This window comes from Mangifera indica, chromosome 8, assembly GCF_011075055.1.
Source record: "Mangifera indica cultivar Alphonso chromosome 8, CATAS_Mindica_2.1, whole genome shotgun sequence".
Lineage (NCBI taxonomy): Eukaryota > Viridiplantae > Streptophyta > Magnoliopsida > Sapindales > Anacardiaceae > Mangifera > Mangifera indica.
In genome coordinates this window covers 5,649,838-5,677,648 of record NC_058144.1, presented here as the reverse complement: position 1 = coordinate 5,677,648, position 27,811 = coordinate 5,649,838, and the positions used below count along the sequence as shown (strand labels likewise).

Sequence of the window (27,811 nt, the reverse complement as noted above, 5' to 3'; positions counted from 1 at the left end):
TTTGATATAGTGTAGATGAAAAATACTCATTCATCCTAAATTAAAACTTTTTTTTCTAAATTAATTATTGATGAATGAAACTCAAATATTTAATTCAGTACCTAAAAATAACTATAAATATAAGAGTAATATTATATATATAATTTTTATGCATAAACTACAGTGTGTTATCATATAATTAAATAGTTAAAAATTAAAAATAAAATAATACTTAATCACACGATGATACATCACTATTTGTGCATATAATTTTATCGAAAAAATTGGTAAATCAGTAACTAAACTAATTATGTTGGAAGATGAGCAAAACAATGGCATGAATAAGTGAAAGCTCCATATGAGGAAAGAACAATATTATATATATATCTATTTTAGATATACATATACATACGTATTTATATATATCATTATATGAATAAATATTATTTTATTTTTAATTTAAAATTATTAAATTATATGATGATATATATAAATATATATATATTTACGTACTCAAACTTCTATTATACCTTGGAAACAGTTTTCTCTGTTAAGCAATACAGTTAATGTCACACAAGCTTAATGGCTTCAGCAGCTTCTTTGGCTTTTAACAAACCAACAAGTGTCAGTTCATGCAGAATGAAACCAGAAATTTAGCATACACAAAACATTTTACCGAGTGTGAGGTTGCAGTTCACCAGCAAAATTGAAAACCATTAGAGACAATAAGAAATATGTAGATAAAGATCACTTTCAACCTGTGTGGGCTAATTGCTGTTAATCAGACTGATTAGACAAGTCTAAAAAGTGAAAACCGTCACCACACATAATAACAAACAATGTTATTATCTCATTCTAGGAATATTAATTCACGGTTGAAGAGAAACTGATCCTTCACCATCAAAAAAGGAGCCCTTGAAAGAGTACCATGGCATAGAATGTCCCACACTTACCATCATCCAGCCGCTGGAAGACACCGGTAGGAAGATGGCTCAGTCCTTCGTGTACAATGTTTGGAGAAAGTGAAGGCGACCGACTCTGCAAAAAAATTTCAGGAAAAACTACATAAACAATGAAAATATGAAGGGAAAAAGAAGAAAGAATTACAAACTCAACTTCTCCTGTTTGGTCTATAAAATCAAAATTAACCCACTTGCCATATTCACAGATATCATAATATATCATTCACAGAGGTCACTGTTGTTCATATTTGTCATTTCAGTTTTCATCAAACCATCCAAAGAGTTGACAAGGCTGATGCCATTGTTTCTTGAAAAAAAAATATATAAAGAAGTTTAAACTGTGGACATTTTGGAAGATGAGGAGTTTGAGCATTTCCTGATTAGGGTTTCTGTGATCTGTGAACTGTGAACGAGATTCTAAGCACTTATTAAATTTCAGATTCTGTTCAGGCTTTCGGTGTTTTTTCAACCCAAATTTATCACAATTAGGGCCATTCTAAGAAATTGTCATGAACTTGCTATTATGCTTAGAAACCAGCCATTTCTAGATCAGTCAAACTTATTACTGCCTACAAAAGTAGTTGAATTAGTACTTTCTTTCCTTATTTAAGAAGATTATGCGTATAAGTTATTCTTTTCCAATGCTTACAACATAGTTCAAATTGAATACTTGTTGAATTGGAAGTTGACAGATGACAAATGAGAATGACCATTTTAACCAACATTAAATCTCCATGATTGTCACTGTTCTATAACCATTTATGGCTTCAGATAAGTGGATCCAGTAGCCTCACTGGTCCAGCAGCTATTATTTTCTTTTTAATGCAGTTAAAGGTCCTGAAAATCGACGCTTAATGTACTCCAAACCTGCAGCAAAATCATATACCAGAAGGCCTTTATTGTAGTTTTTCACAGGCAACAACCAGGCCTTGCCCAGTTTCCAAATTTTTGATGGCCATGACTAAAGCACGTTTATGATTTGTGTTAAGTATGGAATTAGAAAAAAGCAATTAAAGCCTATAAAGAAGTTCGAAAAGGCCAAAACCCCTTTAACCAAGACCCAATACTCTTCTCTTCTGCATCCAGATATACCAAACCATTCCTTACTGCCCTTGTTTTCAGCAATAACCAATTCCAAGAAACTACCAAACAAAAACCCTTGCGACACAAAAACCATTCAACAATCACGTGAGCTCTTAATAAAAAACGAATTTCATTTCACATCCTCAAATGGCTTTACTCACAAAACCCTTTTCTCTTCTTTCTCTTTCTATGCTTTTCATAATATTGTTCGTGGTTTTTAGTTATCCCACAACTGCTGCAGACACCACCACCTTGATTTTCAAAGGATGTGCAGCCCAGAAATTTCAAGACTCATCAGAGGTTTACTCTCAAAACCTGAAAACACTCTTGTCCTCTTTGGTTTCACAGTCATCACAACAAACTTTTGCTACCACAAATTCTGGTGACGGCCAAAATTCCATCATGGGACTCTACCAATGCAGAGGAGACCTCACTGTCACTCAGTGCAACATATGTGTGAGCAAAATCTCAGACATGGTTGACAAACTCTGTGGGAAATCCATAGCAGCTCGGATTCAACTCAGTGGGTGCTACCTTAGGTATGAAATCATTGGGTTCGAGCAAGTATCAGAGACAGAGTTGATATATAAGGTTTGTGGGTCGACTCAGGCGAGTGAGCCAGGGTTTGATAACAAAAGAGACATGGCCTTCAGTGTGTTAACGAATGGGATAAAAAATAGCGGGCTGTTTTACACAGGGAAGTACGAAGAAGTGTATGTATTAGGGCAGTGTGAAGGCGATCTGGCGAGTAGTGATTGTGGGGATTGTGTGAAGAGTGCTGTAGAAAGAGCTAAAAATGAGTGTGGCGACTCGATTTCAGGGCAGATTTACCTCCATAAATGTTACATTAGCTATAGCTACTACCCGAATGGTGTGCCTAACACTCCTTCATCACCATTATCAGGTAAACGTGAAAACTTTTTTAAAAAAAAAAAGCTTCTTTTTTGTAGCACTGGTTTCATAAATTAATATTTTTCGCAAATGCAGACTCAACATATTTTATTAACATATAGCATATGTGGTTATTTTTTAATTTGGAAACTTGGTCAAAGTTTTGGCGTTTTCCTTTTTAATGTTTAAAAAGCAAATACTTTTTGTTGTGGTTGAATGTTCAATCAAAGATTTTATGGGGTTCGATAGGTGGAGGAGGTAGCAAGCAACATACACAGAGGACGGTGGCGATTGCAGTGGGAGGAGTGGCAGCCTTGGGATTTGGAATTGCTCTTTTGATGTTCGTTAAGTCCTTGGTGAAGAAACGTGGTGGTAAGCAGTATGAATGAGAGGGATTCAGTCTGATCAGGGCTCAAACTTTACTACTTCAATTTCCTAGTATTTGCCTTCTTGCTGAAGATATTCTAGATAGATTGTATAGTTTCTACAATTAAAGATTAAAAGGGTTTCCATTTTGAAGATGTACTAGTCTAATTTTGCGGAAAGAACTTTTGATATATTAAAAAAAAAAAAAGAGCAAAAATTAAAGAAAAGAGACAATTATACGGCAAAAAGTTGAGGGTCTCTGTCTCACCACACTACTGTGCTAGCTTTGGTTTTGGTGCATTGCAATTTGCTTTAGAATAGAGAAATGGGCTGGCTGGCTGGCTCTCCACAATCCCGAGACACTTTCAGTTACCACTTTTTGGCTCATCCACTTTGCATGAACACCTACTAAACCATGTGAGTTCACTATTTTATGGATCACGTTAGTGTAAAGTTTTTGGCTGGCTAATACCTGCAAGTTCGGCCAAGTCTCTGTATAGATAGAAATATCTATCCCTGTCTTTCTATCTATGTTTTTGAGGTATTATTTGGGGGGGAAAAAATAATTGTCATTATTTATCCCATTTTATAATCCAATCAAGCAAATTTCTTTATCATGTAAAGATGTATATAATATTGATTGTAGTTATCACTTTGGCATTAAGTAATCAGGCATTATTTTAATTGGGCCATCGCAGCAATGTCTTAATCCTTTTTCCTTCTTTCCCGAACCTAATAACAGAGCAACATCATTATCAATTCATCATATTATTGTTTCTGGAGTTACATCTGTTTACTTCCTTCTACAAGCAATTGCCCTGTGATTGGTAAGAATAGCATCATTTTTTTTTTTTGAAAATAATATATAACAAAAAAGCAATTTTGTACTTTAAATACATAAATGAGTATACACTGATATGTGTCATTATATAATTGAATATGACTTTATCATCAAATCATATAATAACATATATAAGTATATATTTATTTATGTATTTAAAGTGGGTACACGTAACTTTGTTGCTCAACAAAATTATAAGACAAAGACTCCATATATAATCACATCTAGTCCACTTCACTATGAAGACAAGTTATATGTCATTAGAATCCACCTGGAAATATGAAAAGTACATTGCATCATCGCATCGAGGGACGTGTGTAAAAATTGAATTTTATAATTTGTCTTCGTTACTAAGGCAACCAGCTGTATGAACAAAGGAACTGTAATGGCAAATAAAAAGAGGAGCAAAGTTTCAAACATCGGGGCCACCATCATTCACCAACAGTAACAGAGAAACTGGAGCATAAACTATTCTCCCACCGCTATGTCTATGACATTAAACATATACTGTGAACAAAACCCTTCTATTTTACAGGTTTCTAATCTTGCTGACAAATTAACCATGTGACCCTGAAAGGAAAAAGCAATGAACTCCAACAAATTTACACTATGCCTTTGCTACATATCCATAATCCACTCTACTACTCTTGTTCAAACGTTTATCATAATTACAGGTTCAAGATCTACCTTTTGAAACTGTGAAGGAAAAAGAAAATGTCACTACAAACTTCAATTGAGCACCCAGTAAACGTTCATTTCAAATCTAGGAATTTATAGTAAAGCCACTGAGAATTTAAAACACATTTTAGCATCAGAAGCCTACAAGTATTTGGCATCCCCAAGAACTCTGAGCACAACATTCTAAAAAAAATCACAGTGTGCGCCAAAAATAATGCTTCATCATAATGTCAAATTTCTAATATGATGGTACAAGATTTATACAAATATCTGCGACAGAAAATTTGACAATACACATCTAACATGCTTAATTTGTGATATAATTGACAAATTATTTGACAACAAATAGATCAATGCATTTTTCACAAAGAAAACATGATAAGAGACACTCATGGATTGTTTCGATATGCTTGCAAGAAATTTCAAAATTTCCACAAGATTTTACTACATTTTAATAACTCCTGAGAACCATTATGTTAGGTCCCGAGTTTATGTCACCTGCAGGAAGAAGAAGAATCAAGGAAGAGGAGAGCGTGGCAACAGCAAAGTGAGCAACAGCAGATTGGAGCTACTAAAACCACTTGGCAGCACTGGATTGGGACAGATGGCAAACCAGTGCATGTTAGGACGACAAGAGGAAAGGCACTTACGTGGCATAACAGAAAGAGAATTGGTAATAATGGGCAACAAAAAGGAGGCAGCATGGATGGAAAAAGGCAAGGATAAAATCATAGAGGAAGTGGGGAATTAAGGGAGAGATCTAGGCCTCTCAAATTGCCTGGAAATTTTGGCCAGAGTTTTCTGTATTTGCAGTTTGTTGGAATTTTATTTTCTGTTGCTTTTGTGAACTAAGAGGTGTAATGAACTGATGTAAAGTTACACTGTTTTCCATTTATGAAATGAAGAATTCCAGTTGACATATTTGTTGTTAATTCACTGTTTAATTCATTTTGAGTTGCTGCTTGGATTGATACTGTGGTTGAGTAGTCTCGTTTGTGAACAAAGAGCAGGGAGTACAGTGGTGAAACAAATTTTACAGAAGTGCAGAACAAAAACTGTTGGCTGATACAAGATAAAACAGAGGAGGCGTTGCTGAAATTTCCCCAAGTATCTAACACATTAGCGGTAGAAACAGTGCATCACCACTTACATTCTAAAGAAAGGATCATATATACATTATATCAGTCTTTCATTGACCAATACACTTATCACTATGAATAGGAAAGTTAATCAGGAGCAAATTCATAGACTGAGAAATGGAAAACCTTCTAAGCATAAATTTGCTGCCTAGTAAAACCACCAATTTTCTAGATTGTGATTAACATTTCCTAGTTTAATTAGTTGCTTCAAGGCAAGAAGAAGGATCCTTAAAACACCAATAGAAGACTTTAACCCCACAGGTATGCTCAAAAACTTCTTTGGTTGGACCAGTTTAAAGAAAAATGTTTGATAGGACAGCATTTTTCTTAGTTGACTGTAAAAGGAGAAGGATGAACACTACAATGGCCAAAAAGTATGAGCCACATAATGAGAATAGAATTTATACTTTTACGTAACAAAAACGAACACACTTCTCTTCCGTTCCATCTTAGACAACAATAACACTCAAGAAGTAGAGAGTGAGAACCCTTAATTTCCTGTCTCAATTTCATCATTCCACCCTTCCCCTTTCTCTCTTTTTCCTTTCTCAGCACTGAACATAATACAATATTTCCAGATCCAAACCAAATGAGCAGATGATAAAGCTAATCAGATCGAGAGTACACTAAACAGAATTGTTCAATGACAAAATCATTTTACTAGCTGATGTTATTAGTTTTCAATGAAACACACAATCTTTTGCCAAGTAATGGCACTAGTCGTCGATGAAACACCCCACCAGGTAATTAAATATCTACAGTAAATTCTAATGAGGCGAAACTGTATTTTGACACAAACATTTATTTAACCAATTAACTTAAAATCATAAACGCGATACAACACAAATCAAAACATTCCAGAATTAGCATCTGAAAAAAATGGCATTATAACCACCCAACATATAGTTTTAGCATGAAACTATACCGTCAGAGAGGCGTGCAGGCTCAAAAATAAGTTATAACGCAAACTTTTGAATCAGGGCAAACGAAGGTTACCATAATGTTGGCCTGATTAGCTCAATACTACACTTAAAACTTCATTATAGCTAAAAGTAAAACACTACAACGACAGTGTAACTGAAATTTCTCTCCAGTAATACACTGGAATAACAGTGATTCAATTCTACCTCGGAACCGGGAGTGTCGGGTTGACGGGCGGGGCTCCGAGAAGGCTGGTTTGCTGGAGCTCAAGTTCGTTAAGCTGCTGATCGCGATCCATCTCGATAATCAATGGGACCACAAGAATAAGGAACGTGGTACCGGCGATCCAGGCCGCCTTGCCCGTGCTACGGAGAAGCTTCTTGGAGACATAAACGGCGTCGCATGCTGCTTGCTTGCCGCGAGATAAGATCGGAGCATTGGTGAGCTTGGCGATTATGCCATTTTGGTTGGTATTCTTCGTGGCCCGGCGGTCCGGGAGAGAGACTCCGCCTCGTCGGGGTTGGGAAGCCATTTGCTAAGTTGGAGGCAGCGAAATGAAGCTGTCGGTTAAGTCGGAGCACTGAGGGTTTCTCTCGTAAGATGTTAAAAGATTATTTTGTATATTTACAAACAAAGCCTTAAAAGGGCCTTTTCCCACCAAAGTTTTACCCATCCTCGAAGTAATACATTGATAACCGTTTGAAAAACTTCAACACCTCATTATGGATTAAGATAAAGGTAATATTATTATTTTATTATTAAATAATAAAATATTAAAATTTTATATTATTTTTTAATTTAAAAATTAATAATTTTTTTATAATTAAATTTTAAAAAATTATATATATTTTTTTAAAATTTTAATTTTTTAAATAATTTATCGAAATCTGACCACTATAAAAAAGAAATATCGATAAAGGATTCAATAAAAAAGAAACATCCTTCTTTAATGTTTTTGGACAATGCTTCATTGACACTTTTGGATATACTTATGTAACCAAGTAAGGTAAAGATAGTAGTATTGTTATCTAAATTCCTAAAAAACAGTTAATTTAATTCGCAATTAAAAAGAAATTTCTTCTGTATTTTCCATATGTGGAAATAAGAAATGATTATTCATCTCTGAAATTATATCATCCATGATGGGCATGGTAACTTCACAGCCAATTTCTCAGGCAGAGAATATAACACTTCTTTGTTTTTAAGTAAAGAAATTGGAATGCAACTTTTCAGAGGGTGTTGCCACTAGCCGTTACGCATTGTCCAGAGCAAAACCCATCTGAACGAATTCGAAAACTCAAAGAAAGAAAAGCACAACATTAAAGGGGGATAAGCTCTGACATACCTTTGCTTCTTTCCCTCTTTTGTTTCTTTATTTTCTTCTTATAAATGCGTTATTGTTGTTTGTTGGCATCTGTTCTCAGCAGGACTCGCTTGTTTCTCTTCCACTACTTTCAATCTATTTATATTTGCCTTTGGAGTTTGAAGCACACAACTTACAGAGAGTACGTACTGAGAATATGTTTATTTATGTTGCTTTCTTTGTCTACTAATTCTTACTTGGATTTTGCATTTGTTATTTTGGATTTTGAAGTGTATCCAAAAGTGATGGTTAGGCAACAAGAAGAAGAGCAAGATGATACAGGATCATCTCTGTTCATAAGGGTTACTGAATCTCTGTCTTTACAAGATCATCACCCTTCTGATGGTACGTATAATATATGTATTCCACAATTTGTAATTTATTATGTTATGGAAGTTTAATCCTTAATTATCTTGCATACATACCAGACGAAAACCAGAGCAATTCTTCTCCTTCTGCTGTCGGAATGAAGAAGAACAATGCCCTTACTGCGAAAGCACAACCCGCTACCCCATCCAAAGGTTGGTCTTTCTCTTTCATTAATCTTCTATTTTCACGTTAAATAAAGGCCAAAAGACTTATTTCCACCGAAGGTTAGTCCGTTTTTAAACTTTTGCCATAAATTTTAAAACTTAAATATTTTTATGTTATTATTAAATTTAATAAAATCAATTAAATTTAATAATATAATTATTATTTAACCAGTAAAATAAAAAAATTTATCGTATTTTTCACTTTAATTTTCAAAACTAACAATTTTTTTTTCAACCTTAAATTTTGAAAAATTATATTCCTTCTTATCAAAGTTAACTAAAAAATATAACCATTTTTCTGATAACAAAACTACTCTAGATGCCTTTTCTAAGACCAACAACAAATAGTCTAGAGCTCTCTCTCTCCACTGAAAAGATGAATTGACACATGATCCGTGAAAAGACAAATTTGATCGATTCATTTTCTCCTTCATCTCATAAATCTAGCCAATTCGTCTCTTTGACGATTGGATTGATGTCTTTGCCTTATACGATTCATCTAGGCTCTCATAATTCGGTAATCAAAGAGACAAATCGATCAGATTCATGAGATGAAGAAGAAGATGAATCGATCAGATTTGTCTTCTTATAAATCATCAGCGTTGATTCATCTCTTTGAATGAGAGAAAGAGCATCAGACCATCTATCATCAGTCTCGTAGAAGATGGTCAAAGAAATTTCGTTGTTGGAAAAATGATTGTATTTTTGAGCTAACTTTAACAGGGAGAAATATATTTTTTTTAAAGTTAGGGGTAAAAAAAATTATTAATTTTGAAAGATAATGGGAAAAATGAGATAAATTTTTATCTTTTTTATTTTATTAGTTAAACCATGATTATACTTTTAAATTTAATAAATTTTATTAATTTTAATAATTGATAAATGATATTTGAGTCTTTTAAACTTAAGAGGTGAGAGTTTGAGACTAAAGTAAACCTTGGGTGGGAATCAATCCTTTTGCCTTAAATAAATGCACCAACACACAAATGCTCAACAGTATCAGCTCTTTCTGGGACAGCACCAAAGGGCAATAATACCCCAACTAGCAAGGATACCAAACTCTCGAATTGCAGAGCTATTTTAGTTTCTCGCCCTCGTGCAGTCCTATCCAGTCCCGGTATGGTATAAATCTCATGTTTGAATAAACTAGCTTAATTCCCAAGTGCTAAAGTTGATGAGGCTTCTTTAATTAATCTATCAGATAATGATGGGATGATTGGAAATATTAACAAGTTAGCCATCGAAAGATCTTCCTCTTTGAAAAATCTTCGCCCCAGGGAGAAAGTGCCTGCCCAAACTACACCCATTTCTATCACCATAAAAGGCCCCACGGCTGGAAGTCCTCTGGCTGCAAGAAAAGGTTCCAGGGGTGCATTTGGTAACAAGAGCGGCCTTACACAGAGCAAATCTCCAAAGTCGCTTGTTGTTCCAAGGCGGATATTGAGTTTGAAAAAGGATAAATCAAGCTCAACAGAGATTTAAATATCAGTGTCTTCTAAACATACATCATGCAGGACTTGATTTGTAAAATGCTAAATGGTTTGATAATTGATTTATACTAACATTTTTAATGTTGTTTATAGAAGAGTTGACTTAGAGATGATAATTTCAATCCGAATTTACGAATATTAACCCCTTTTGATTCTAACGAGAAGAGAATTTTTTAATAAAAGAAAAAAAGAAAAAAATAAACAAAAATATCTTCGTAATCGAAGATATTGGTACAAGTATCTATCAAATGCAGCCCGGAAAGGCCTCAGCCTCCTAGCTTTACAGTACACAAAGAAAATCTTTTACAACGTTACAGAATCATCTCTCTCTGTTCAAACTGAACTTTTTTTTTGGATTTATTCATATATTTTACTTGAGAACATGATGTGGACTGAAATCAAATTGAGGAAGAGAACAAGAAGAACAAGCAGAGAATTGATTCTGAGAATTAAAAAACTTAGAAATTCAATAAAGGAAAAGATCAAAGAAGAACACCGAGAATGAGGCCATACCTCAAGAACCTTTTGGAACGGCAGTATATTTGATTCAATTTGCAACAGGACAATTTTTTTCCACGTATAATAAAATCTCGTTTATTATATCATATTATATTAAAATAATTTAAAATTTGCATTTAGATTACTCTACATGACTCACCCCCATCTTCTCAGGTCAATTAATTTATTCCATCACCGGGGTTTTTTTTTTTTTTAAAATAATTAGACTCTATTTATATTAATTAGATATATAAATTAATATTTTATAAGTATAATAGGGAATTGAATTCTAAGTTTAAATTTTAGTGATTTATCAGTTTTGGCAAGTTTTTCTGGTCTGATAAACAGGTATTTTAATCCCACGGTCCATATCGAATCCATAAAAAAGGCGCCATCACAGACCTTTCGCTTATAAATAGCACGCACGCACCAAGTTTAAAGCCCCACGTTCTCTCTCTATTTTCGAACTTTTTGGCCCTCCCAGGAAGACAAGATTTAAAAACTACGAACAACCCTTCTAGTCAGAAACCGAATCCTGAACTCTCCCTGAAACGGCGCCGCCGCTCAGCTTCTGGTAAGTCTGCAACCATTGATTTCTTCTTATCGCTTATTACGTTCTTAATTGCTTTCATTTAGGGTCTCAGAGTGCGAAAGCTGTGGCATTAGGGTTTGTTGTTTCTTTTCTTTGCTCAAAACGTATGTTATTAATTTCGGAGCAATTAGTCTAGAATCTTGTGCTATTTTAAGTGCCAAGGGTTTGCTCTAGTTTGCAAATTAAATTTGTTTCTTTTATACTGATAGGAAGGGAATTATCTCTAGAATTATAAATGAAAGAGAGTAAAATATTAATTCTGTGTACTTATTTGGACTAATTGTTTGTTAGAGGAGACTTATGGCTGGTTTGATATTCAAATAGATATTTTGTAAGTGTTTGGATAGAATAAGAAAACCTTTTCTGGAGTAAAGTGTATATTGAAGCAATGGTATCGTTAGAAGATTGGGTGAAAATTTATCTGATCACAAATAAAATATGGGATCGATTTTCAGTAAGTCTTTACTAAATTTTGTTTTGTTTGGCACTTATACCAAAGACAGATTGAAGTGATAAAATGAACCATTTAAATTGATATCATGAACTGGAAATGTTAGAAAGAGGGATGTGTTATGAATTTCTTCTAAATCTTGCAGCTTCTACTGTGGAACTGAAAGTCTGCTCATCAAGTATGGGAGACAGTGAAACACTAGTTGCTGAAACATCTGCAGTCATGGGTAATTCATCTGCTGGCTATGCTAACTCCAGCTATGCTGATGCCAGCACAAATACTGTTCCTGATGCCGGTGCTTATACTGTACCCACTGCTGGTTCTGGTTTGGGCAATGGGAATGCTTATAATATGGATCCTAATTCTGTTACACAACAGGTTGCTGCTGCTGGGACTGCAGCCACTAGTGATAATATCACAGGTTTGCAAATTGCACCCATGTCCCCAGCACAAGCTGTTGATTATAGTTCTCTGAATGGCAATGTTAATGAAGCTGGAAATGTAACTTCATTTGAAAATGAAAGTTCTTTGGGTATTGGAAGTGGAGCTGTTAGTGGGCAAGAGGTTGTGGATGGTTCAGGTATGTCTTTATTATGCACACTGAAGCAAAATTTTAGATTGTTTCTAATTTGAAGCCATAGATACACTAGTGGCCTTTGGCTGGAATGTTGTTAGCCATTACTTTGGATTAATTTCAGGATTTTTTCTTTCTAATTCTAATTAACATTTTCTTCTTCAGTTTTTATCTATGTTGTTATTTCTTAGATGTTTGGATTCGTTTTTATGGGCCAATATCTTGATGTTTCTTTTTTTATCACAATTTTGTTGTTTTTGCTTGTTTGGGAATTATTATATCTGCCTTCAAACTTGAAATTAGTATTCTTGGCAACAGTGGGTTGATCTATTAGCATTGTCCATGTGCCACTGATAGTGTGGTTACCAGTAATATCTGGTTATGTTTTTATTTGAAACTTTATCATTTATAGTTAGTGTGAACTGGAAGGTTAGTTGACAATTTTTCTGTAGATCAGATTTTCATTTTTTTATAATTAATATTCTGTGTGTTAAATTTTCCCCTTTTTATCAATAGTCTCAGCATTGTCAGGTGAAGAAGATCAATTATGGAGCATTTTGAAGGCTAATTCTTCTGACTTTAATGCATGGACTGCTTTACTTGAGGAGACAGAGAAGCTGGCGGAGGTATTTTTGTTCAAGGATTTATATTAATAGTTAGTGTTTTTGGGTGTGTCTGTTTTTAGTTTGTAGCAAGAGAGGGTCACAAGAGCTGTTTGTATGGGTATTATTGTAGAGGCAATGAAATCTCAAGGATAGTGAATTTATATTTTCATATCTGTTGCATGAATTGAATTGCTAAGCTTGAAAGCAGAGAATTAGGTACCTTTTTGGTGCATGATGCATGTAGTTAGAGCAGGCAATATGAGCCATAGTTTTTATTTTTAATTCTTTTCAAGTATATGCTTATTTCTTTTTTGAAGATTTTCAAATTTCTGGTTGCAGTTGACCAAATGTTCCTTATGACAGATTTGGTCTGTCTGTAACTTAGAATGAAGGTTAAATACCAACTTCCTAACTATGGCTTTACCTAGGTTTGACAATATCCTAACATAATCTGTTTCATATTAAAGGATTAATTTTGCGTCTGTCTATATCACAATGCATATCCTGTTTAATAATGAAGAATACTAGAACAATGAACTACTTCTCACTGGGACAAATCCACTGGTTGGTTGTTGTATATGCATTGAGTGCAACTTTAATGGCTGCTTTGTGTCGAACTTATATCAGTTTGTTTTTTGCAGGACAATATACTGAAGATAAGGAGAGTTTATGATGCTTTTTTGGCTGAATTTCCTCTGTGCTATGGTTATTGGAAGAAATATGCTGATCATGAGGCACGTGTGGGCTCCATGGATAAAGTTGTTGAGGTTTATGAATGGGCTGTACAAGGGGTGACATATTCAGTAGACATTTGGTTGCATTACTGCATATTTGCTATAAACACGTATGGAGATCCAGACACTATCCGAAGGTAATAGTTGTTTGTTTATACTTTTTGTCATTGTTTAACTGAATTAGGAAAAATGGTGACTGTGTGAATCTTCCAGTCACAACAATCTGGTGATCTATTTTGTTGTTTCTAACATCATTTCAGTATTCTTACAACAGCAATTACACTGGCAGGAAGTTTTGATGGGAATGCACTTTAAAATGATTTCTTTCACTCTTTTGTTGCAAATCCTAGAATATGAGGCCCTTGTCATAGTCATGTAGTTATTCATGATATCAAACTTTTTTGGCCACTTCGTACAGTTCTCTCCTTCTAAAAGGTCTGTGTTGTTGTGAAATAATTATTATTAAAATTATGGTTTTCTTCAACTTTGACACTCTGGGGTGCATCATTTTGCAAAATGCTGCGGGGAAGACCTCATCCAGTTAAGGGCTAAGATGGCCTCTTTCAGTGCTTCATTTCAGACAAATTATGATTTTATCAGGAAGGTAATTGCAGCGTTTGGATGAGTCATATGCTGGTAGAGTGAATTGTTCTCCCTCAACAGGATTTTTGCTTCAAGTGAATGGATTTATATTTGCATGTCATAACAATGTTCATAATGCTGATGGTGTTTCAGGCTTTTTGAACGGGGGTTGGCTCATGTTGGTACAGATTACCTTTCTTCGCTCCTGTGGGAGAAATATATTGAATATGAGTACATGCAGCAGGATTGGAGCCGTGTTGCCATGATTTACACTAGGATGTTAGAAAATCCGAATCAACAATTAGATCGGCATTTCAGCAGGTAATTTCTTGTTATAATGTGTAAGCAATTTTCTGTTTGTTTTATATACTGAGTTGTTGCTCTTTATATATAGTTGATAGTTCTTTTTAAAATTTCCTCCTTTTTTAGGATCAGGAGCATGTTTGAAATTGTGTGGTGTGCTGTAGATGGTTTTGGAGTTGGATCTTTGATTTTGTAATTGACTGCTCTATTGTTATGCATGTGTGTCTGCATTCATAATCCAAAGCATGGGTGAACAGCTTTGGAATGTATGAGTTAAGCCAATGGTTTGTGAGTACGGTTGAGTGTGTTGCTAGTAAGAATATGATTATATAACTGTTAGAAAGCATGAAAATTCTTACCAGTTGTTTTCAAACTGGATTGTGTGATATATCTGGTTCCCTGCTTTATTTTATGTTGCTGTATGAGGCCTTTTTGATTAACCTTTTTTTTTTTTAATTAAATAGTTGTAAGTTCATAAAGAAGATTTGATTTTACTGGAAGGGGAGTATTGTTAAATACCCTTCAGGTTGTTTGACGATGTGATTTCATCGTATGTTATGCTATGGTGCACAAAGAATATTTTAATCTTTCTGATTTGCCATCTGTTCACAAATACTGTGGATTTATTTCTGTTAAGTTTGAACATCTCTTGTACTTTTATCTCTGTGTTTTAACATTTGTTGACTGTTGCTATTTAGATTGAGTATTATTGTATAGATGTATTATACCCCTTTAATGAAGTTAGTGGTGCAATTACAGTTTTAAGGAGTTTGCTGGAAGTCAACCTTTGTCAGAGTTGAGGACTGCTGAGGAAACATCTACTGCTACTGATGCTGAAGCAATTTCTGAAGCTACTTATGAAGTAAAAGTAAACGAGAAAGAGGGCCAATGTGAAGCAGCTGAACAATCTTCTAAACCTATAAGTGCTGGCTTAACAGAAGCAGAGGAGTTGGATAAGTATATTGCCTTTCGAGAGGAGATTTATAAGAAAGCTAAAGAGTTTGATTCTAAGATCATTGGTTTTGAAACAGCTATCAGGAGACCCTATTTTCATTTCAAACCACTAAGTATTGCTGAGCTTGAAAACTGGCATAACTATCTGGATTTTATGGAGCGAGAAGGAGACTTCAACAAGGTATTTGGGTTTGTTAGCAGTCATCTTTGAGAATCTGTGGTTTGTAGTCTTTAGTTGTCCTTTTGATTATAAGTTGACTTACAGCTAAGTAGTATCTGCTGCATCATATGCCTTATTGGCTAAATCGTTGGATGAAGCAAGTTTTTAAATGGGAATTTGAACTGAGACCAAAGCATGAGCCTTTGATTTGATTTCTTTAAGGCTAAGTACTTCAAATCCTTGTTTGTCTGTGGACGTTTTAGGTTTGTAATGTGTTGTATAGTAAACTTTATTCTTTTCAAAGTTCCCATGTTATGCATGCAGGTGTATTCTTGTCTTCTTATCAATCTATCTGTCGGCCAAGGAGGGTCCCTCCTTTCATATATGAGGGGCCTCTCTATTCCACTAATGGAGTATTTCTTATGCATATCTCTTTTGTGCTTTATATTACTTCTTTGTTTCTTTTTGTGATATTTATAGCACTTTTTAATCAGTAATGTTTCCTTTTGTGCGGTTAGGTGGTCAAGTTATATGAAAGATGTTTAATAGCATGTGCAAATTATCCTGAATACTGGATACGGTATGTGTTGTGCATGGAAGCTAGCGGAAGTATCGATCTTGCTGACAATGCACTTGCACGTGCAACTCAAGTCTTTGTCAAGGTGTTAGATGTGAATCTTTTAGTTATTTTTTCAAAACATTTCTGCATCACTATGACATTTGATATTTATTTTGGCATCTTTAGGTCCTGCATGAAATTAATTTATGATAAATGTTAATGAGTTAACTTTAACTCTGACTTTTTGACATTTGATTTATATTTGGCATTATCACGGAGACATGTTTGCTTGTTCTCATTGATAAAGACTTTTTATTGAAGGTCCGTTTGAAAAGTTAACATAGGTGATCAAGCCACAGATATATGTCATAACATGTCTAATGAGTATTACTGTGAATTGTTGTTTTGAAGTGAAATAGTGCTTTGAATCCCTAATTGTAATTTTTTGCATATCATTTTAGAGAAAAGTGATTGCATGAGAATCTGAAGTTAAAGCTGAATAATAAAAAAAAAAAAAACTAAAAAGATTTTATGTTCATTTGATTATAAAACTGAGGATTATCTTTTTTTCTTTTTTTCAAAATATTTTGAAATGAGCAGGGAGTTTTGATTCCTTTTTTAAGAAATGGTAAAATTGTTGTTCATAACATCAGGTGATATTTCTTTTGGAAAAATGGGATCTGAATCAGTAAATGCTGGCTGCAGACAGAATAAGAGGATTGGTGGATATAGTGAATGAGAAAGGAGCAATTTGCCAATGGGAAGGGAGTGTTGATTCTTAGTTTAAGAAATGGTAAAATTGTAGTTCATAACATCAGGTGATATTTCTGTTGTATATATGGGATCTGAATTAGGAAATGCTAGCTGCAGCCAGAAGAAGAGGATTGGGGGCTATAGTGAATGAGAAAGGAGCGATTTGTCAATGCTGATTGTGTGATTCTTCTCTGTTCTTTAGTCCCAATTTGTTGATTGGCATGACCATAGTCAATTAATATTGCGCACTGCATATGTTATACCTTTTTCATTGCTTTAGTTATTTGAGCTCTTAGGACATCATACATTTCAAATAAAGGACAGTTTTGTTCTCATTTAAATTAATTGTGTTTATGCTACTTGTGCTAAACATTGACAATTGAAGTATACTCTTGAGCATTACCTCCATTGGAGAATCCAATGCAATATATTTTAGGTGTTATGATTAACAGATTCTGTTGCTTCTCCAATTTACTTATGAGAGTTACATGTTTATTACTGAATTTCAACAGAGAGTGCCAGAGATCCACCTATTTGCTGCTCGAATCAAGGAGCAGAATGAGGATATAGATGGTGCTCGGGCAGCATATCAACTTATACACACTGAAATTTCTCCTGGTCTTCTTGAAGCTATTATCAAGCATGCAAACATGGAACGTCGGCTTGTAAGTTTTTGGAAGCAATATAGTAAGGGTTTTTGTTTTTGAAAATCCTATTGCTTGTGTTAATTTGGTCGTATTACTTGATTTTGCAGGGAAATCTTGAAGATGCCTTTTCTTTATATGAACAGGCTATTGCCATTGAAAAGGGAAAAGAACATTCACAAACATTACCAATGTTGTATGCTCAGTACTCTCGATTTGTATACTTGGTGGGTTGGTTTACATGATTGCTTTTGTATGTGCTTTTTGTTGTCAAGTGCTGTGTAGTTTAGGATATAATAACCACTATGGTGCATTGTTGAGTCATCTTGCAGGGTGAAATCAGTGTAGGTTTAATTAGTTTTCAGTTTCAAGGAACATTATGCATTTTATGATATAAAGTATACAGACCAAAATTTCTTCTCAATGTATGTGATCTAGCCTGCTTCCCAATGATTAAGCCTTTATTTTCTTAATAGTTGTCTCTGTTTGGCTCAGCATTTGTGACTTGGTTTGCTATCCCTTACAATTTGTTTTTCATTTTGTTTTTCCAACTTGCATTTTCCTTTTTGTGCCGACAGAAAATTGACTCTTTCCAACTTTTAGATTGTTCATGCATTGAATTGAAGTGTTTGGAAGAACCTAAAGAGTCCATTTTAATAAGACATTCATTACCAACTATGAAGTTTGATGTAATCCACCAAAGATTGGGTTTAGGTTTGAAGAGTTCCTCGGGTCTTTCCTTCTATGGGTTCTTTTTAATATCTAATTAAAAAAATAGTTATCCTTATTATTCTAGAGATTTATGATGTCTATTAGCAATTATATTTTGATACTTTACCAAAATATTTATTACTTGCATTTGTATATTATTAGGTTTCTGGAAATGCAGAGAAGGCTCGAGAAATTCTTGACAACTCACTTGAGCATGTACAATTATCAAAACCATTTCTTGAGGTTTGTACACTTGAACTCCTTGTCTCTCTCAAATGCACTCATATAGATGGGCTATACCTTTTTTATTTTCTTTCTACAAGTAGCCTAATTATGTTTTAACACATTATATGCAGGCCTTCATTCATTTTGAGTCCATTTTGTCTCCACCGAGACAAACTGATTTTTTGGAATCATTAGTTGACAAGTTCATTGTGCCCAGTTCTGATAGCTCCAACACTGCAAGTGCTGCTGAGAGGGAAGAGTTATCTTGCATTTTTCTGGAGGTAATACTTAATTTTTAAAAAAAAAAACATGTTTGGCTGAAATACTGATTTGTTTACAAATGATCTAGCAGTTTCTTGGTCTCTTTGGAGATGCTCAGTCCATCAAGAGGGCTGAAGACCGGCATGCAAAATTGTTCTTACCTCATAGGGGTATGAAAGAGTTAAAAAAACGTCATGCTGAGGATTTTCTGGCTTCAGAGAGGGCAAAAATGGCCAAATCATATTCTGGTGCACCATCCCCTGCCCAGTCTTTGATGGGTGCTTATCCAAGTGCACAATATCCTTGGGTGGCTGGTTATGGTGTTCAGCCCCAAGCTTGGCCACCAGCTGCGCAAGCACAGACACAACAATACCTGGCCTATGGTCAACAGGTAGTTTGCCAGACTATTTCAAAGTTGTTTGGATGTTTGTGTCTTGCATGGTTATATCTGGGCATTTAGAGGAGGTTTTTTTTAACTTTTGAGCTCTGAGTCTCCTTGAGTTGTAGGCTCAAAGAGCTGCATGAAGGTCTGTAGCTATGACATTGTAAAACTAGTTTCCATCTGTTCACATCTTCGGTGCTAATTTTGCTATATAAGACAGCATGCTGTGTTTGATCTGTTGACAGCAAGTTTGTCCTTGTAACAGACTGCATACAGTGCATATAGTGGTTATAGTAGCAGTTATGCTGTGCCTCAAATACCAACATCAACACCACAAAGTGCTGCTTATGGTGCTTATCCTCCTACCTATTCTGTTCAGGTACTAAGTGCTTCAGCAATAGTAGTTCTGAAGAGTTGAAAACATGCCATTGTTCTCATGTTATATTTCCCAGTTCTATTTTCTGCATTTCTTGTTTTGATGGAGTATAATTTGTGTTGCCAGTGTGACCATTCACTGAGCACCTTGTGATATCTTACCTCAATTAATACAGAATGTTAGATATTGCTGAACCTGCATAAAGTTACTGCTTTTGTTTTGTGTTTTATATGTTTGGACAACATCTATTTTTGTTGCTTTTTTTAGTTCCATTAATTTTTTTAAGGTTTTGCTGCTGTACTTCGCCTTTTAATTATTCACTGATATTGCAATTTGGTAACTGGTTCTTATTTTTTGGCCACATTTGAAAATTGGGTAACCTCATCTAACTTTTTGCTGTCTTAGAAATTTGTTGAACCAGGTATCTGATAATAGAGGCAATGCTAAATGACTCTTAACAGCAATCTAATCATATAATATGCAGCAAATATCCTATGCAGTACTTTCAACCATTTGGGTGTGGATAGCATTGAAATGAAAACCTACTTTTGTTATTTGCGGGAAAACTGTCTTTCGTAGAGGGCTGATCTTAATTGTTTGGTTGTAATTTCAGTCCGCCTTTCCCCAACAAAGTTATGAACAACCAATGGCAGCAGCAGCAGTAGCAACGGTGGCCCCAGTGCAGCAACCAGCCGTCATAGCCTCAGCCCCACAGGCCTATTATGGAAGTTATTATTGAGATCTAAGCAAGAGTAGTACTATACACCCTTTGATGCCTGAAGCCCCATTTTAATTTAATTTCTACGCTTTTCTGTAGGCTTGACCTTACCTGTAACTTCGAATTCTAAAACATAGGATGATGTAGCCAAAAATAGAGTTAATTTGGGGAAATTGTAAACATTTTAATTTTGTATTTTGAGTAACCTGGGTGTAGTTGAGGATCACCTTTTGCCTCATAAATTTTTTTCTTTGGTGTATAGCTAAAAGAATGGAGAGGGGTTGAGTTGGTCGAATGAGCCCTGATGACTGCCCACAAGCACAAATTGTCGCGTCAGCACTGAATATAATACCAAATATAATAACAAAGTTAACCAAGTTAGTCTGTCTACATCTTAAGCTATTTGAGTAAATAGCAGTATATGTGAGTAATTTTGGTAAAACGTCACTGACATTTGGAGTGAGCACTTCTGCAAAGGACAGAATAAGATCTATTTTATGGATTAAAATAGCGAAAATAGAAAATCAAATCAATTACTTAATATAGAGTTGTATATATTTGGTGCAAAAAATTATTCTTCTAGTCCCCCCAATTGGACCCCTCGCCGTAGTTGCACAGACCATGATTCCCCACTTCCACATTGTGGTCATCCCTTCGCTTCTTCTGGTGGGATTAAGTTTTACTCTCTTTTTTATGCATAATCAACTCACATCAGGCAACTTCAGAGTCAGCAAATCTTAAAACCAAAAAACAAAAATCGAAGGTGAGAAATCCCGAAATGGCAAAAGAGAGAAAAACTCAAAACACCATTATTCAATCCATCGCCGCCCGCCCGTTCATAATTTAGTAACTTACAGAGTGGACTGTTGTTTTTCCTCCTTCGCCAAAAATAGACCAAACGGACAGCTAGGATTTAGTGAGTTAATCCCCAGTATTATTATTTACCAATCAAAACTCAAGACGGATCTATATCCAAGCCTCCTTCCTCTGTCTCTGTTGATTCTTCTCCTCTCTACAAAAACCGTTCTCATTTCAACACGCCACTCTCTACCAAACATAAACTCCCTCTTCTTCTCTGTGAAATCTCATAACGCCTCTTTCTACGCCCGCTTTGTTTTACTGAAAATAAATTTAAACAAACATATACCGATTATATGAAGTTTTACTCATAAACCCTAGTTTTCAGTTTAGGGTTTTTGAAGCGCTCAAGCTCTCATTGGATCTGCGGCCGCTATAGGATTTAAAGGGTTTTCTTTTGGATCCTTTTTTAACCGCATGCTAGTTTTTGTTTTCAACTGACTAATAATGGCTACTTCATATCCAGGACCTATGCAGGTTATCCAATCGTATAACCATGTCTCTTCTCTTCGCTGATGTATAAGAAAAGCTTTTTGCTTTTGTTGTTAATAAGTGTTTGGAATGTTTCAGGTTGGCTCTTACTTTGTGGGGCAGTACTATCAGGTGCTTCAGCAACAACCTGATCTGGTTCACCACTTCTATTCCGATTCCAGCACCATGATTCGAATTGATGGAGATTCCACCGACTCTGCTTCTGCAATGCTGGTAAATAAATAAATATATATATAAAAATATAAAAATAAATAAATAAATAGACATATATATATAAAAAGAAGAAATAGGAGCTATACATACATACATATATATATATATATATATAAAGAACAAATAGGAGCTATGCATACATACACACACACACACACACACACACACACACACACACACACACACACACACAACACATACACACACATATATATATAACTCCTATTTCTTCTTTTTTTATCTTTGGTGAGTAGCCTGTGCCTTAAGTTTCTTTTGATTTTGGGTTGATAACTTCATGATTATTACTTGGTTATTAATGTATTAGCAGTGTTGATGTCAGGTGATATGTTCCTTGATTTAGGAATTAATCTCCATGGTTTGACCTGCATCCTTTGTAATCAGTTGTGGGAAAATATATATGAAAAAAAAAAGCACGAAGTTGTTGGTTGTCCAAATCATCAAATTTTGTGCATATAATAGAGAATATTACATATATAATTTTACCATTTGCTAGTGTTTATCTGTCAGTGAAAATAAAGACCTATGCATATAATACAGACCTATGTTAACAGGTAACATATGGGAAACTGTAAGACCTATGTGAGATTGACCTGTTGACCTATGTTATCTATCAGGCTCTGGGAGATTGTACTGGTCAACTGTCTCCTTTTTTCTTTGGCTATATAATTTTACACGTTTTAAATTTTTACCTGCCATATTGTATGTACTCTTTCTCACTAATTAATTAATTTTAAATTGTTCCTTGAGGAATGATATAGATTTTCCTGTTAGTTTTCTTATCAGTTATTCGTTCTTTTATAATTTTATGCAGCAAATTCATACACTTGTGAAGTCACTTAATTTTACTTCAATTGAGATCAAGACAATCAATTCACTTGGTTCTTGGAATGGTGGAGTTATGGTAATGGTTACAGGTTCTGTCAAAACCAAAGATTTCAGCAGCAGAAGGAGATTTGTGCAGACGTTTTTCCTTGCTCCTCAGGAGAAAGGATACTTTGTTCTCAATGATATCTTTCAGTTCATTGATGAGGAAACAATTTACCAACATCCAGCTCTTGCTCTGTCAGAAAGCCAATTTGATGCTGAAGTTGATGCTTCTAGCCCTCTCCCTGAACATTCAGGTACAAATATGGAAATCTGTTACTGGAATCAAATAGATTATATGACTGATGTTGAAGGATGTATGTTGCTTCTTTTAACCTTTTAACCAGGCTGATAGATTTTCATCAATCATACAATGTTACTTTTATTTCTTGTGTTTGGATTACTTTACAATTGGCCACTATTGACAACTAATTGCCAAAATCATCTTTCAAGACTCAAGAGAATTAAGTTTTATTGTGATTGTCCTAAATCATTGGGTCTTACAGTTTCCAATTACGATTTGGAAGAAGAGGCTAGGGAATATGTGAATTTGGTTCATATAGAAGATGTGCCAGTTGACCAGTACAATCTCCCAGAGCCTCACCAGCAAGAAAACCCTGAAGCTGAAATTTTTGTGGAGGAAACTCCTGTGGAAGAAACACCTGATTTCTATCAAGCTGATTTGAATAATGTGCCAGCCCCTCCAGTTCCTGCTGATGACGAATCTGTGAGCAAGCCTGCAAAGAAAACCTACGCTTCCATAGTATGCACAGTTTTTGCTCTCTTTCCTTCATCCTCTTTCTTTGTGTGCAGAAATGAGTTCTCAGGCGTCTGTGCATGTATTTAGGCATTTACCTCTGCATGTATCTTCAAATAGTTTGTACTAACCACACCAAAATATTGTGAACAACTTTTGTTCATTATTTCATAGAAAAAGTATCCATCAAACTATGATGACAAAAAGTCTGCTTGTGACGGAGGATTGCGAGTGGGAAAGTATAGCCATGTGTAGAGATGGATTAACTATTCTTATTAGGGGCATGATTATGATTCATGCATGAAAGCGAGTGTAGCCACAAGTCTTGTAATAGCTTACACAAACATTGTCTGCATGGGAGGGTTGGATCTGTAATTTTTAATCTGCTTGATCAATTGGTTAAAACTATTTTAGGTTGTACTGGTTGACTAATTATGTTTTTTTTTTTTTTTTGGGTGAAATTATGGTAGTTGCAGGTAGCTAAGAGCCAGTACGCATCATCTGTCACTAAACAACCATCCTTTAACAGGAGTGCCTCACCTACATCGGACTGGAATCACACAGCACAGACTGTATCCCAGCAATCAAATCATGCATCATCTTATGCCCCTGAATATGGAGCTTTGCCGTATGTTCCTGAATCTGGATTTGAGGCAGCAGATGAAAGCTTTTCCCTAGAAGAAGGTAACATATTCTTTGCAGAAGATGCAGTTGTTGATATGAGAAATTTCTTTTACATGGATCATCAACTATTTGCTGTGAGTCATGGTGCATGGTAGTTTTGTATGTTTTCTTTGACTGGTAAATTTAAAATGCAATCTTCTTGCTACTAATTAGTTTTTGTAAATTTGTTGTCTCTGTGTGTGAGACAAAGGCTCTAAATTGTGAATTCACTGAATGTGGTTAGGGTTTTGACATTGCTTAGGAGAGTCGTATGATTGTAGAATATTCATTCTTTCAGGTGAAGTAAAATCTGTATACGTGAGGAACTTGCCTTCTACTATTACTGCATTTGAAATTGAGCAGGAATTTAAGAACTTTGGCAGAATCAAGCCCGATGGTGTGTTTGTTAGAAACCGTAAGGTGTGTTCCTCTCCTTCACTTAAAGATTCTCACTTATTATGTGATATTGAAAGAAGCTAATATACAAGTCATTCCGTACAGGATGTTGTTGGCGTCTGCTATGCATTTGTTGAGTTTGAAGACATTTCTAGTGTTCAAAATGCAATCCAGGTCTGTTTTAGTTATTATTGAAATTGGATTTCCTTATACTGCAAGCATGAGATATCATGATCTTTATATGTGTGATAGGCCTGGGCCATATGGAGCCTCAAATAATTTAGATAAGTCATGGTTTAGTGAATTACTCATTCTGCTGGAAATATCTGTAATCTATGTGTTATTGATGGATTATGCAGTTTATATTTACCTGAATTTTTTATGCTCTTTCCATAGGCATCTCCTATACAGTTAGCAGGAAGGCAAATCTATATTGAGGCGCGAAGACCAAACAGCAGCAGTACTTCACGAGGAGGAAGTATGATGTTCACTTTTTCTCTTTTCATAGTCCTACAGTGGTAAAATTTTTTTATTTATTTCTTGATTTTAAATCCAAATTCGATTGATCAGGAAGAGGAAGAGGCAGAAGCAATTACCAAACAGAGACCACAAGGGGTGGACGTTTTGGTGGCCGTGGTTTGGGCTGGGGAAGTACCCAAGATGCTGGTGACTACAGCAGATTGAGAGGCAATGGATTCTAATTTTCTATTAGCAAGGTTCGAAATTAAAACATGGATGCTAGTAAACCAATTATCAATAGCAAAAATCGTTAAACGTGTTCCTCATAGGTTTTTCGTTCTGAGGGTGGCTGAGGTTTACTGGTTTGTGGTATTGCTTTTTCTTTGGTTAAGGAGAAATACATTTGTAACTTTATGGGGTGTTCCATTTTGTGATGCAACTGTGGAGGGAACTTCTATTCTTCTGTTACAGAATATGTTTATTTTCCCCTTGAATGGTTTTTGCATCCATATTCAAGTGGGATAATTTTGGGACACTGAGAGTCATCATCTGCCATTTAAGCATATCAGCTTTTCTTCCATGTGATGATGCAATTTGATAATGCTACTTCATAGCCCTCCCCTGCTTCTTCCATTCTTCCTCACCTTTAAATTACCCACTATTCAACTCTCATAAGCACCTTTTTTTTATTATTATTATTAGTAAACGGTAAGACTATATATTAAAACGAGAATAAGGCTTGTCTGCATAGTGGACTAGAGACATGATTACTAAACAACTATAAATGGAGGTAAAGTAACCAATGGATTATTTTGGTTGATTTATGACTTTAAATAAATAGATTGACGGTTGAACTTTACAGAAAGGTTTCCCTCTCACCAGGCTCTATTTCATTATGGATAAGTAAATTCTATGGATCCAGTTAAACATTTGTAGATTCTAATGCTCCTGCATAAAGTCGCTTACCCATGCCATCCATATTACTTGGTGCTTTACATTCATCATCATCTTCTTCTTCCTCTGTTTCCCAGAGAAATCTAGCATATGATGCATGCACATTGCTGCAATTCAAGAAATTGAGTCTATCGTCAATAAAATAATTAAGCTAAAGAATGTGGAAGTGATACACATGCTTAAACAATAAAACTGTGTATTGTTTTTTGATACACAATTCATATATATAGAGCATATATTATCATGTGATTGATGATTTCAAATTAAAAATAAAATAATACTCAATCACATAATGACATATTATTTGTATATACAAATTGTATATAAAAAATAAGTACATATAACATTTCTCCATGCTAAAATGCTAAACATATATACCTATCTTGAGGGGAAGCATGGATTGCTCTTTCAAAATAGCTGGAAGCTGTGTCTTCATCACCATGAAGCTCCCACACCAACGTAGCATATTGTGACAGAATATCACCATCCCCGGGATCTGCTAGAATTGCACGACAGTAGTACTCCTCTGCCTTTCCAAGGTCTTTCTTGCTCTGTCAAAATTACAAGTAAAATAAGTCTACGGTTACATACAATTCATTGTTTAATAGAGGGAATAGGACTCACTTGATGCAGAAATCGAGCATAATTACTCAAGAATAAAGGGTTTTCAGGATTTTCCGCAACCATCCTTCTATAATGTTCCTCAACCCTATGATTATCACCTCCATCCCCACCGGACCCAGAAGTAAGGTCACCACTACCGCCGCAGCCCCCGCCGCTGCCACTGACTCCACTTCCCCCACCAAGGCCAAGCCCCCTTGCAAGATTCAGTTCTTGACCAATAACCTCCTTTTCCCCCGCAAAACTAGTATTCCACAATTTATCCGTAGCTTTGGCCTCCTTAATAAGAACCATACTCCCCATCCCATTCTTGAAACTAAACTCACTTCCTTCCATAGCCATGACCATCTTGCTATCCTTTGCAATATTTCTCTCGAGATACTCTTCTTCCTCTTTCTCATATTCTATATCAATTTCATCTTCTTCATTTTCACGCCTGCCTCTTATGCTTGAGTATGAAAAAGACGGTATCGTTTCCAACATCAAGGACTTGCTTCTCCGTGAAAGCATCTGGGGTTGTTGGTTTGGGTCTGTATTATTGACTTCTTCATCGTTGCAACAAGCATGGGCTAGTCCTTCCAAGTTCCCATCTGACACAACTCGGCGAAAGCCTTTACGGGAAGCAGAGAAATGGTCAGAAACCGAGGGAGATATAGGAGAAGAGTTGCAAGAGACGGAAGGTAGATTACGAGTCCCAAATGGTAGTAATTTGTTGTTATGTTTATGGTGGTTGGCATGGGGAATGGCGGGTGGAAGGTGGCACTGGCTCTTGGCTTCACGGTGATTATTCAAGTTGTTGTTGACGTTTCTGCTAGGACTACCGTCTGACAATGAAGAAATGAGCGAGCCGAGAACTGGTGTTGAGGAGCTCCTTAGTATCATCTTTGTTTCTTTGATTTAGGCTGTTGTGGTGATAATTTCTTTAGGGTTGTCAAAATCTGTGAAAAAAATAATAAGAAGAAAGAAAGCCTTTCAAAAACTGAAGCTATATATCTGGAGACTGTATTCTTTTATATGAAAGAAAGGAAGATTATTGAAGTCTATGAAAAAAAATTCGTTTTTGCTTTCCGAATAACTTGTGTGGTGAATGGAGGCTTTAAGTAATGATGGGGAAAAATATCAATTTGTTGTCTTGTATTAGCTTAGCTGTAAGAGGCCCCATGAAAGAACCCCCTTTGAAAGTTC

General features: G+C 35.3%; 5 protein-coding genes across 17 annotated transcripts; 4 read left to right on the top strand and 1 right to left on the bottom strand.

Annotated features, from left to right (window-relative positions):
- The first annotated feature begins 1,950 nt into the window (after positions 1–1,950).
- On the top strand, positions 1,951–3,898 carry LOC123222562 (plasmodesmata-located protein 1). Its single transcript, XM_044645406.1, has 2 exons — positions 1,951–2,928; positions 3,165–3,898. Exons 1-2 carry the CDS (start codon positions 2,172–2,174, stop codon positions 3,302–3,304), a joined length of 897 nt encoding a protein of 298 aa, XP_044501341.1. The 5' UTR covers positions 1,951–2,171; the 3' UTR covers positions 3,305–3,898.
- Positions 3,899–8,073: 4,175 nt separating this feature from the next.
- LOC123224414 lies at positions 8,074–10,336 on the top strand. The gene is made up of 5 exons (XM_044648068.1): positions 8,074–8,365; positions 8,455–8,568; positions 8,652–8,744; positions 9,775–9,873; positions 9,958–10,336. Coding segments are annotated over exons 1-5 (588 nt in total). The 5' UTR covers positions 8,074–8,364; the 3' UTR covers positions 10,239–10,336.
- Positions 10,337–11,161: 825 nt separating this feature from the next.
- On the top strand, positions 11,162–20,623 carry LOC123223568 (pre-mRNA-processing factor 39-like). 12 transcript variants are annotated; one of them, XR_006503817.1, is made up of 15 exons: positions 11,162–11,318; positions 11,933–12,367; positions 12,878–12,987; positions 13,608–13,837; positions 14,436–14,603; positions 15,345–15,720; positions 16,218–16,361; positions 17,524–17,676; positions 17,766–17,882; positions 18,529–18,609; positions 18,723–18,872; positions 18,944–19,243; positions 19,480–19,613; positions 20,016–20,127; positions 20,224–20,356. XR_006503817.1 is itself a non-coding variant. In XM_044646781.1 (14 exons), exons 2-14 carry the CDS (start codon positions 11,968–11,970, stop codon positions 20,347–20,349), a joined length of 2,454 nt encoding a protein of 817 aa, XP_044502716.1. In that variant the 5' UTR covers positions 11,163–11,318; positions 11,933–11,967; the 3' UTR covers positions 20,350–20,623. The 12 variants fall into 12 exon arrangements, 10 of the variants coding, with proteins under 10 accessions (XP_044502716.1, XP_044502715.1, XP_044502714.1 ...); XR_006503818.1 differs by having other exon boundaries at positions 11,163–11,318; positions 19,500–19,613; XM_044646781.1 differs by lacking the exon at positions 20,016–20,127 and having other exon boundaries at positions 11,163–11,318; positions 12,893–12,987; positions 19,500–19,613; positions 20,224–20,623.
- A 314-nt stretch (positions 20,624–20,937) lies between these two features.
- On the top strand, positions 20,938–25,584 carry LOC123223570 (nuclear transport factor 2-like). 2 transcript variants are annotated; one of them, XM_044646791.1, is made up of 9 exons: positions 20,938–21,663; positions 21,757–21,891; positions 22,724–23,033; positions 23,283–23,539; positions 24,010–24,217; positions 24,495–24,616; positions 24,698–24,766; positions 24,989–25,070; positions 25,163–25,584. In XM_044646791.1, the coding sequence occupies exons 1-9, from the start codon at positions 21,634–21,636 to the stop codon at positions 25,291–25,293; spliced, it is 1,344 nt and encodes a 447-aa protein (XP_044502726.1). In that variant the 5' UTR covers positions 20,938–21,633; the 3' UTR covers positions 25,294–25,584. The 2 variants fall into 2 exon arrangements, with proteins under 2 accessions (XP_044502726.1, XP_044502725.1); XM_044646790.1 differs by having other exon boundaries at positions 20,941–21,663; positions 24,004–24,217.
- Positions 25,585–25,836: 252 nt separating this feature from the next.
- Positions 25,837–27,697, bottom strand: LOC123223571. The gene is made up of 3 exons (XM_044646792.1): positions 26,630–27,697; positions 26,384–26,556; positions 25,837–26,112 (listed from the first exon to the last, which is right to left on the bottom strand). Exons 1-3 carry the CDS (start codon positions 27,506–27,508, stop codon positions 25,974–25,976), a joined length of 1,191 nt encoding a protein of 396 aa, XP_044502727.1. The 5' UTR covers positions 27,509–27,697; the 3' UTR covers positions 25,837–25,973.
- Positions 27,698–27,811: the final 114 nt, after the last annotated feature.

Bases quoted from the DNA above. Each gene is read 5' to 3' on its own strand.
- LOC123222562 (XM_044645406.1), top strand. From the start codon at position 2,172: ATGGCTTTACTCACAAAACCCTTTTCTCTTCTTTCTCTTTCTATGCTT. The intron at 2,929-3,164 runs GTAAACGTGAAA...GGGGTTCGATAG, and splicing joins TCCTTCATCACCATTATCAG to GTGGAGGAGGTAGCAAGCAA.
- LOC123224414 (XM_044648068.1), top strand. The intron at 8,745-9,774 runs GTTGGTCTTTCT...TTTCTGGGACAG, and splicing joins ACCCGCTACCCCATCCAAAG to CACCAAAGGGCAATAATACC. The intron at 9,874-9,957 runs GTATGGTATAAA...TTAATCTATCAG, and splicing joins TGCAGTCCTATCCAGTCCCG to ATAATGATGGGATGATTGGA.
- LOC123223568 (XM_044646779.1), top strand. From the start codon at position 11,968: ATGGGAGACAGTGAAACACTAGTTGCTGAAACATCTGCAGTCATGGGT. The intron at 16,362-17,523 runs GTGTTAGATGTG...GAATTTCAACAG, and splicing joins CAACTCAAGTCTTTGTCAAG to AGAGTGCCAGAGATCCACCT. The intron at 19,614-20,223 runs GTACTAAGTGCT...TTGTAATTTCAG, and splicing joins CTCCTACCTATTCTGTTCAG to TCCGCCTTTCCCCAACAAAG.
- LOC123223570 (XM_044646790.1), top strand. From the start codon at position 21,634: ATGGCTACTTCATATCCAGGACCTATGCAG. The intron at 21,664-21,756 runs GTTATCCAATCG...GGAATGTTTCAG, and splicing joins CATATCCAGGACCTATGCAG to GTTGGCTCTTACTTTGTGGG. The intron at 24,767-24,988 runs GTCTGTTTTAGT...CTCTTTCCATAG, and splicing joins GTGTTCAAAATGCAATCCAG to GCATCTCCTATACAGTTAGC.
- LOC123223571 (XM_044646792.1), bottom strand. From the start codon at position 27,508: ATGATACTAAGGAGCTCCTCAACACCAGTTCTCGGCTCGCTCATTTCT. The intron at 26,557-26,629 runs GTGAGTCCTATT...TAATTTTGACAG, and splicing joins ATGCTCGATTTCTGCATCAA to AGCAAGAAAGACCTTGGAAA. The intron at 26,113-26,383 runs GTATATATGTTT...CTTGAATTGCAG, and splicing joins CATGCTTCCCCTCAAGATAG to CAATGTGCATGCATCATATG.